The following is a 10,600-nucleotide window of genomic DNA, read 5'->3' as shown; positions in this document are numbered from 1 at the left end:
CGGTAATGCGGCATGTGCTGACAGCACCACGTTCCAGCTGCACCAAATAACAACAAAACATCCGCATATAATCCCGGGATAAATATTATTTCAAATTTTGAACTCCTCGTGCCTCTGGAAGCCCCCCCACCCCACCCCCTACACACCCACCCTCCAACCCCGGATCAACCTCTGCAGCAATCCAGCAGATGTCAATGGGCGGAGGGGTCCGGGGAGGAGCCCGCCGTCCACTTTTAGCCGTTTGATCGTACACTGTGTGCCGTGGGTGTGTGAGCTGAACTCGGCCGACGGCGACCTCAAATTGGCCCCAATCGACTCAGACTCATTAGCGGCTGGCCGTGCTCAAAGTTCCCCTTCAGACCCCCCCCCCCCACCTGCCCCCACCTACCCAGCCAGCCAGCCAACCCCCTTTTTTTAATTTCACCGTTAGACGTCCAAAAATGCTGAAGGGAGAGACGGCGCGACCGACGGAGAGTACGAGGGGAGAGAAAATGGAGGCTGAATAAACGGCAGAATAAACAGGAGAGCAGCGCGAACAAAGAGAGAGAGAGAGAGAGAGAGAGAGAAACAAAACAAAACAAAGCAGGAGAGAGAGAGAGAGAGGGAGGACAAGCAGCGGTGGACGCCTGCTTCCTGGCAGCCCTCAGCTGCGCTCACATCTGCGTTGAGAAGGGTCCGGGCAGACCCCCGTGTGTTTGGTCAGGTCGCCTGATTGCCTTTCCTTCCTCCTCTCTCTCTCTCTCTCTCTCTCTCTCTCTCTCTCTCTCTCTCTCTCTCTCCTACTAAAGACCTCGATGTCCTTCCTCTCACTCCAATCAGCACAGCCAAGAGCGAGCGAGGGAGCGAGCGGCTCCAGCAGACCCACACTGAGAGAGAGAGTAGAAAAAAAAAAGAGGGTGGGGGCGGAGGGGGTCTCTCTCGCTGAACTGCACTCATGACTCAGTGTTCACCACTTTATGCATTCATTGAAAAAACAAGAAGAAAAACAAGACTGCCGGTTTAAAAAAGAAAAGCGATGGTGTGAATTTGGGTTTTCTCTCTTTTTATTTATTTTTTTCCTCGTCAAGTGTGTGTTTGTAACCATGCGCGTCTGTGTATATTTATGAGTGTGTGTGACTTCTTCTCTGGAGTCTGCTGTCTGGGTACAATGGTCTAGCCCGGGGCCCTCGGCTCCACAAAGGGGCCTTCTCTTAACAAGCCGGGCATCACAGATAGAGGAGGGGCCTGACCAAAGCATTACCACGCTTAAGGGATCACAGAGCTTTCCTTGATGCATCTGATATAACTTATGATTTTAATAATCGCTCTTCATTAAAATGGAGAGTTTGGTCCAGCGTCGTAGGTTAAGAGTGCGCGTGCGTGCCTCTGTGTGTGTGTGTGTGTGTGTGTGTGTGTGTGTGTGTGTGTGTGTGTGTGTGTGTGTGTGTGTGTGTGCGTGTGTGCGTGCGTTAGGGATGAAGGATGGTGGAGAGGAGAGCCCTAATAAACGCACACGACGGCGGTAGATCCAACTTTAGTATTAAACTTTATTTCCTTTACTTTCTGTGAGATGGGGGGAAAATGATAAAAAGGTACAGCTCAGGACTTGATCTAAGACAGGTCAGTGTTTCTCTTGACATAACAACCATGAAAATTCAAACAATCGTGAACATAGTCTTTCCATGTGTCTTTGACAAAAGCCTAAAGAGTGAAAATAAATTATCGTAGCAATAATTATAACATCAAATATAACAACAATAATAGCAATTAAGTATTTATAAACACCCAATTTACTGTTTTTCTCTCTCTCTTTCTCTCTCTTTCTCTCTCTTAAAAGTCCATTATTAAAAACAGTCGCGATGGTGCACAATCCAGCATGGGAGGAGAGCACTGCCTTCTGGGTACTGTAGTCTCAGTCTGGCTGGTTTCCCGAACAGGTTTCCTGGCGCTGGAGCTGACTGCCAGTCTTCCAGCGCTGGACAGTTTTTTTCTTTTGTTTTGTTTTTTTTGCTTGTCGGTGGAGCGCGGCTGTGGACACGAGGCTGAGGGGGCGGGTGGGGGGGACGAGTGGGGCGGGCGTGTCTCTGAATATAACAAGACGGTGGTGAGGCAAGGACAGAGTTGTTTTTTCTCTCTTTTAAAAGACACCTCTTGTGAGTCTCCTCTGACGGGGTCAAGAAGAGGCGGGTACCAAAGTGACTCAGTAAAAATAATAAGCAGAAGAGGAATGACGAGCGCCTGTGTGTTCGCTCCGTCCCTGCAGGCCTCGGGTCGCCCCCCCGGGGGGACTCTTGCCAACCCCCCCGCCCCCTCTCGCCACATTGGCTCTTCACAGAGTCCGTCGCATTTGCAGCGGCCCCGTCGGCGAGGCCAGGTGTGGTGTGACCCCCGACCCCCAACACCCCACCCACCCACCAGAGTCCAGCTGAAAGCCTCCACCCTCGCCGACCACTTTACACGAGCGTCCCGACGTGCTGCGTCGGAAGGGGACGGTGGTGCTGTAGTGTTCGTGGCTGGCGGGCCCCCCGCAGTCAGAGGGGTTGCGGGTTGCCGAGCGGGGGTGGAGGGTGGTGGTGGTGGTGGTGGTGGTGGAGGTGGGGCTCAGTGGGGCTCGGCCCAGACGGGCGAGCGGTTGGAGTGGTGCGGGTGGCCGAAGGACGGGTGGATGGGCGTGGGGGTGGGCAACATGTGTCCGGAGTGGCTGAACGGCGGCAGGTGGCCCATGTGGGCCATGTGGCTGGTGAGGCCGGGGCCGCCGCCGAAGGGCGACTTGTCCTGCATGCACTTGGACAGCTCCTCGAAGCCGTCGCCCGCCCGCTTGCTCCTCTTGGACTTGCTGGACATCTTGCGGTTGCGCGTCTGGATGCCTTCTTTCTTCATGGTCAGGGGTCTGTTGACCTGCGGGTAAAGAGGGGACGGGGGAGAGGGGGGGGCAACAGGTTAGCGCGGCGCTCAATAAAAACGGAAAAGTCCCACAAAGAGAGGACACCACCAGAAAAGTGTTTTGTTTTTTTTGTGCGAACCCTGGATGTTTGCCGAGCGCCACCGACGGTGGGCCAGTGTTGCACATTACGTCTGTGTGAGCCAGCGAGCGGCTATAAATAATGAGCAGCTGTTTTGCATTTATATCTGCATGATGAGGGCGAGTCAGGGGGCGGGCTTGCGTTTATTGTGCTTTTGTCTGATTTTAAAAGCAAACTTAACAGGCCCGGTCAATATGAATACATGGGCATGAGGGCTGGCCGGAGCTGAAAGGAGCAGCCGCAGACAAATCCTCATCAGTGTAACCGACGCCGTTACACTGAATGACAGTCCCACCCTGCAGCCTCTCCGGGGAGTTACGCCCCCTATTGAAGCACGGGTGGATTAATAATATAAAAAAAAAAAAAAAAAAAAGAGGTGGTGGTGGTGGTGGTGGTGGCGGCGGGAGGGGGGTGTAGACCGGTGGGTTCTGCCCGACAGGGTGAGCAGGCTTTGCCTCAGCACTCAAAGAGTTTCTGCGCTCCTAAATCGATACTCGCTGTCCGCCCACTTGACCAGTTAACGAGCTCTCTCTCTCCCTCTCTCTCTCTCTCTCTCTCTCTCTCTCTCTCTCTGTCTCTGTCTCTCTCTCTCTCTCTCATACACACACACACACACACTCAAAGACGCCCACACTTTCACTTCGCACTTGTGGCTACTTACATTGTGCAGTTTGAAGTAGAGGCCGCAGGCGTTGCACACCGGGTCCCCGTTCCCGTTGCGCCTCCACAGAGTGGTGGTGGTGGTCTGGCAGTTTGCGCAGCAGGTGCCTGCTCGTCTCGCTGCGGACTGAAGGGAAGCAGAAGGAGGAATAATGAATAATGACCCATTCACATGTTGCGCCCGGAGAGGTCAGCGCAGGCACCGAGAGGCGCCAAAAAAGACATAAAGTAAAAGAAAATGTCACCAAAAAAGGAGAAAAAAAAATACTAATAAATAATCTGACGCTGCGTGGAAAAATCGGGATTTCCGCCTGGCTGCAAAAATTAATAAGAGGCGGGATATCGTTGGGTTTGTTTTTTTTTTTTTTCGTCTTTTTTTTGCCCTGTAAATTGGACGGCGGGGCCGTTTCGTGAGGTTTCGAGCTTTGACCGCATAATCATGTGCAGAAAGGAATCAAAGGGGCGCAGACAATAATGTGGGAACACGGCTTAACTCCTCCAACACATCCATCACATATTTGCCGCGATGTTTGCGCCACAACATGTGGGAACATTTACAACACGGCCACACACACACACACACCGCCCATTATCATTATTTATCACGCGCGCGTTCTAATGATTTCATTTATTTCCCTCGTTTAATTTCTCCAACTTGCATTTTCTGGCGTTGACGGGTCACAGCGCGGCCCTCGTGTAAATCCCATTTATCCGGAACCGCAGAAATCTGGGTTATACAACCCGACAAGACGCGCAGTCCCGGCTGACTCCTGCGTGTGCTGCGGCGCCCATTGCTGATCGATTCTTCACACATAATAAGAAACATTAGCTTTACATGCGAGGAACCCTCCAGCTCCGCGCTCTGCGGGCAGCATCCAGGTTTTCCCTGTATAATTAATGTCACATGCAAGCCGTCGCGCTCTTGACCTGCAGAGCGGCTACAAACGCGCTCAGTTTCGAGCGCGTAATGGTTAAAAATAAAACGGAGAAGAGAGCGCATTAAGGTTGTACCGGCGGCCACCGGGAATGACAAAACAAGAGAGGAACATAAATCCATTTATTTTCCAATCCCCGCCCCTCACGGCCCCGTCCCTTCACACATAAGCGGCTCCTCCAGTGTTGTGATAATCTCTTTACAGTATATGTCAGTCTGGCTATAGAGAATGCAGCGCGCTGGGTGAAGGCGGAAACAGCCGGGAGCCTGACTTCCTTATCTGGCCCGGGCAGATATCCGGATAGGAAACAACTGGATGCCCCTTTGAACACAAGTCTGAAAAACACTTGAGCTGAAAATGTAAAAAGCTGCAGCCGCATGAGCCGTGCCAGTGGAAAACCTAATGGAGTTTTTCACGAGAAGGAACGACACGATGGAGAGGGAGAGGGAAAAATGGAAGAGAGGAACAATTTTTCGAAATATACCAAGAAATTGTCAACCCATCTCTTAATGGTGGCCATTTATTTCCAGGCCAATTTTCCAGGTATCGGTTAAAAGGTTGCCGACTGAAGTCTTCCCATGTTTTGATTGTAGCTTCCCAAATACCGCTTTACTTTAGAGGAAATTAGAGGAGTTAACGTTGTTTATTTATTTATTTGGGGTATTTTAATTGGTTCTTTATAATTAGCTCGTATAATAATTTATTTTAATCACATCATATTGATTTATTATTTAAAAATGTATAGCTAAATAAAAATAAAAATAAATGTTGTATAATTTCATTCCTACCTCTTCTGACTTTAACCAGCTTACTAAAATAAAAAACAGAGGACATTTTTATTTAAAAAAAAAAAATAGAATTAAAAAATTAAAAAAAAAAAAAACTATGTCAGTGCTTTGATTTTTTTTTTTGTGTCCAATAAACCAAAACTACTTTTCACGGTTGTATAAAGAAAATTCCTTTGGATGAAAATAAATTCATTGAGTCATTGGTTTTGAATAACATCTCTTAAATATAGAGAAAATGCAATTAATTTAAGTTGATACTTTGTGTCAGCATGTGTGCATGTGTGCATGCGTGCGCTCGTGTGTGTGTGTGCGTGTGTGTGTTGGCACTCTGCAGCAGCGTTGCATCCCAGACGAGACTGTCCTCGCTGCTTTTCATTTACTCTAGCATGGTGTTAACTAAAGCAACATGGGCATTGGTATCAGTAACAGTATCAGAAGTACCAGCAATAATGATAGCAGGAACAATGGCAATAGTAGCCATATTGTATCGGGCCATGAAGGTGGATCATCGGGGGGTGAGAGGGAAAAACAATTCCAGGAAGATCATAGGGAAAATATAACTTTCCTGGAATTGTGCTGCCGGCATCTGCTTTGTGCTCATATTTGGGTGCCTGCTTCTCAGAGTGTGCAGCTTGTTGGGAGCTTTGGGACATGTGGGACTCACCAGTCTGCGTTTGGGTTTGATCAGCGGTCGGTTCTGGCCGTTCATCTTGTGGTACAGGCCGCAGGCGTTGCACAGGTAGTGGCCGGTGCCGTCCCGTCGCCACAGCGGGGTGGACGTGGCACCGCAGTTGACGCACTCACGGCCCTCTGCATATAGTTCAAGAGGAAGGAGAGCAGGGAAAATTTTATATAATTAAGAAGTTCACTCAAGGCCCGGAGTTGCACAGCTTTTCCGTACGGCCCAAACACAGCGGGGGTCCCTGCTTGACCCTGGATGGGTAAAACCTCCCCTCGTCCTAGACTGTGAGTGTAGCAGGAGCGCACGGCTGTCAGGGACACAGACACCTCCGTGTAAAACGATCCCCAGTGTGGAGTCCAAAGACAGACAGAACGTGTCCAGAGGTGTTCAACAAGCACAGTGACAGACACCCATTAAATTAGGACTGCATTATTCATCAGCCCAGTGGGCCTTCATTGGTGGGGTTGGTATTAAATGTGGCCCCCTCTGTTTCAGACTGCTCGCCATTTGGCTGCCATTAATAATATAGGAGTCGGAGTGGGTTGAGAGCATTCCTGCATTTTCGGAGGCAGAAAAACCTGCTTCCCCCCGAGCCACTCGACTCACTTGCCGTCATTCAAGTTCGCCCGTCTTCAAACAGCCTGTTGCTAAAAGTCACCAATTCATTTAATTCGAGTATGCCTCTCCTCCCCAGAGCATCATCTCATTATTCCTGTTATAATGCCTGCGACGCCCCACGGTCCCACCCTCTTACTCCACAATGGAATCTGACCTGAGCAAAAAGCTATGCTGCCTTTTGAAATGCATCTCGTCACCCTTTCTCTCCCTCTCTCTCTCTCTCTCCCTCTCTTTTCTTTCGGGTGAACTCCCTTCTTTTCCTCCTAAGTGTTTCACAATGCGCCAACCACATTCTCACCAATATTCACACATCTTGTTTGATGTGTGGCCGCCTTATGCAAGCGCTGCTGTGTCGAAATCAACATTTAACACGGGGGAAACTCAAGCGTTTAAGGTAAACCTTCTGACCGCTTAAATGTCATTGTGGCATTTTGTGCAGCAATCAGTCGCCATCACTGGCCACTGGACACTCACTTCTGATAGATAAGAACCCCTACGTTTTTCTTGCCGCTGCTTTTGTGTAACTGATTCAGGCCCAGTGTGCTCGGCTCGCGCTCTAAATGTCACCGTGTAACATTTCTCTGATTCAACAGCTTGCATTTTCCCCCCCGACATCAACCACCGGAGCGTTCCCTGGGCGTATTAAAAGGCTGCGGATGACAATATCGATTACATGCGACAATTATCTTGGCCGGAGCACTGTAGTCCAAACTTGTTAGTTCATACTGTTGCCATTTTCCCCTCTCTTTTTTTGTTTTTTGTTGTTTTTTTTTTTTGGGGGGGGGGGGGGGGGCTGGGTGGGTACAGGGGGGTTCCATTAATTCAAAGTTCAGCAGCTGGAACAATGCAGGGAAATTGCAGAGCCATTAGCAAAGCAGGGTTGTTATTCAAACCTCGCCACATTAATGTCAGACATGCAGCAGGTCTGAGTCAACTCCAGCAGTCCATTAAAACAGGTGTTTATGCAGCCAGACTGATAATAAACTTTTGTTTTATTGTGAAATATGGAATTTTTTGCTGGGGATGGTGGTGGTGGTGACTGTGCGGGGTTGTCTAATGCATCCACGCTGTAAACTGCTCCACTTGGTGTTCAGTGCACTGGGCCAAGGCCATGCTAAAACACACAAACAGCAGGACTCCGTCGCCTGAGCTTTGTTAGTGCTGGGGAGGCGGGGAGGGGAGGGGGAGGGAGGGGGCGGTGGAGGTCGTGATTTGTTCACTCTGAGGTATACAGGATATGGCAGGAGCCAGGGCGTCGTGACTCCTTGGTTTTTTAAGTGCAGTATAAAGGGACCCCGCTCGCCCCCCTTAAAAGAAAACAAGGCCATGACGCGAAAGAAGAAAGAAAAAAAAAAAGCCAGACTGGTTGAACTTTTACTCCAACAACACAGACGCACAAAAAGACGTCGAATAAAAGGAGCGATGTTAAACCATTATGCAACGTTACTCTGTGTGGTTAAAGTCAAACAAAATAAAAGACGGGGCTCGTAAGTCACGATATCCCGAGCGGTTCACTTTTAATCGGCTCCCCTTTCTTCTAAAATTTCATTTAATTGTGAACATAATGGCTCCTTACATGACGCAAATAGCTGACCCCGATTATTAGTCTGGAGGGTCTCACTCGAAGTTTAATGTCCTTTAAGGTGAAACGGTTTCACGGTGCGTGGATGAAGGATGTTTCGCTTTCAGTATTAAAACCAGCCGATTATTACGAAGAAGAAAAAAAGAAAGGAAAAAAACAGGCACGGGGAAGGAAAACTGTCTCCCGCCTGCAGTCACCAGACAGGTTTATAAATAAAAGCACAACAGCTGATTAGGCTGTCATGTGTACAGTGCTGCACGAAACCGACCGATTTTTAGTGTTTTTCGCGTCGTTTTCATCTGACGCGACAGGCGAGGCGAGAGAGTGAAAAAAAAAACAAAAAAAAAAAACATGCGTGGGACTCACCTGAGCTCGACCTGGCTTTGCTTTTGCACTTGGGCGTGAAGCTGGAGGACGAGCCGCCCAGCAGGCTGCCCGGGTGGAAGAGGCTGCCGCCGTACTCGTGTGGCGGCAGCGAGTAGGCCGGGTAGGTCGGGATGGGGTGATGGGTGGCCGGAGCCTGGCCGTTCATGGAGGCCAGGCCGCCGCGCAGAGGGCTGCAGCTCTCCATCTTCATGCCGTCCGGCAGCGGCAATTGGTACTTGATGGACTCCTTGTCGTCCATCCTGGTCGAGGTGGAGGTCGGGGAGGTGGGTCCGGGGTCCGGGGACACGTCTTTTGGGGGGGTGGGCGGGAAACTGTAAAGGTGTGGACTCGAGTGGGACGCCGGGGTGAGCGAGGACACCGGGGCCGTGCCGGTGCTGCTGCTGCACGGGTAGCCGGAGCCGGTGGTGTGCAGGCCGGGTTTGCTGAAGTGGCTGACCGCCCATGCGTTGTGGTGGTGGGCTGCGGAGAGGGCTGCTTTGCCGGGGTCCAGCCAGGGAATCCCGGGGCTGTGGATGAGGTGTGGTCGACAAACCTGGTTCCCAGTGAGGCGAGCTGAAACCCCGGGACACGGAAATATATTTCAACATTTTCCTACTGCGTGTAGGACAACAAACAAACAAAAATAAAACCCGAAAGCAACAACGCAATTTTCTCACCTTTTAAAAAAATTGAATTACTCGACTCCGACATTTATTCCGAGACGTAGGGCGAGATTTAAAAATGATATCAATAAAAACGCTGACGAGATCTATTTATTTTAGCCTAAAAAATATTGTCGGCACAACCGCAGAATTATCATAAACATGTTTTCCATAAGATCGTTTCCTTTTCAGATGACCGAGACAGGGAAATTAAAATGAAAAAGACACACACGCACACACACACACATTAAATCCAGCTTCTTCGTAGCGCGCTATCTTTTCATCGACGGCAGCCCACTGACTAAAGATTATCAGTAAATTTGCGGTTTTTATTTTATATCCGGGAAGTGTCTCTCGCTCTCTCTCTCTCTCTCTCTCTTAACACACACACACACACACACACACACACATACACACACTCCCTCCAGAAACCCCTGCCCCAGCAGAGAGGGGTTAAATGACATACTTCCCTTTCCTCTCGCTGTCATTTGCTAGAAATTCCTTTTATGTTGCTGGATCGTCCCAGAAAAAAGTACAGCCACTTTCTCAGCACGTCACGCAAATTACTGAACTCGCGGCATATTTTTTTTTTTAAGATGCCGCTAAATTATGACAGCGTTAATTCAACTTGTAAAATCCTGCCCGTTTTATCATTATTATTATTATTATTATTTTTTAAAGCGCAATTCCAAAATAAAATGCCGATGGTGTCATTTTCTCCCCCAAAAGACACGCTGGACTCACCGTGTGCTTGGCTGTACGTGACCCTTGCCCGGGAGTTGGTGTAGTAGGGGTTCCCTTGAGAGTCCAAGTGGTTGAGAAACATGTCAACCTCGTCCTGGGGCAGTAAAGGCGCCATGGGCTCCATGTAGTTGTGGCTCAGACTGTGGTGGTGAGAATCCGGGTGCTGGCCGTTGAGCACGGCGTGGTGGTGCGCCATCCACCGAGACTGATCGGCCGCTGCGACCTCCATGGCTGAGCTGAGCGTCTCCTCTGCCGAAGAGCGACTCTCCGCGCCGGCGCCGCTTGTCTCCAAGTAAAGGGAGATAAATCCGCTTTACACTAGGTTCAATAGTTCCCGAGCTTGGAGCTTGGTGGTGGTGGTGGTGGGGAGAAAGTCTCAGCTGTGCGCTCGTTTGTTTATCTCAGAAATAGAATCCTTGAATCAGCCGCTGTCCTTCTCTCCTCACTTATACCTGCAACGAGACGGAAACGAAATGTTAAACACTCTCCAGCCTCCCTTCCCGTGCAAGACGGGGTTTCGTGCTGACAGCGGTGGCGACAAACAAAACAAAACTTCAAGCG

General features: G+C 49.8%; 1 protein-coding gene across 1 annotated transcript; it reads right to left on the bottom strand.

Moving 5' to 3' along the window:
- Positions 1-1,501: 1,501 nt before the first annotated feature.
- gata2a (GATA binding protein 2a) lies at positions 1,502-10,268 on the bottom strand. The gene is made up of 5 exons (XM_076014474.1): positions 10,040-10,268; positions 8,634-9,206; positions 6,050-6,195; positions 3,664-3,789; positions 1,502-2,877 (listed from the first exon to the last, which is right to left on the bottom strand). The coding sequence occupies exons 1-5, from the start codon at positions 10,266-10,268 to the stop codon at positions 2,581-2,583; spliced, it is 1,371 nt and encodes a 456-aa protein (XP_075870589.1). The 3' UTR covers positions 1,502-2,580.
- Between the last annotated feature and the right edge of the window lie 332 nt (positions 10,269-10,600).

This window comes from Nelusetta ayraudi, unplaced genomic scaffold (genome assembly GCF_046127955.1).
Source record: "Nelusetta ayraudi isolate G7.1 ecotype Tasmania unplaced genomic scaffold, CSIRO-AGI_Nayr_v1 ptg000168l, whole genome shotgun sequence".
NCBI lineage: Eukaryota > Metazoa > Chordata > Actinopteri > Tetraodontiformes > Monacanthidae > Nelusetta > Nelusetta ayraudi.
The sequence above is the reverse complement of the archived record's forward strand: the minus strand, read 5'-3'. Positions and strand labels throughout refer to the sequence as shown.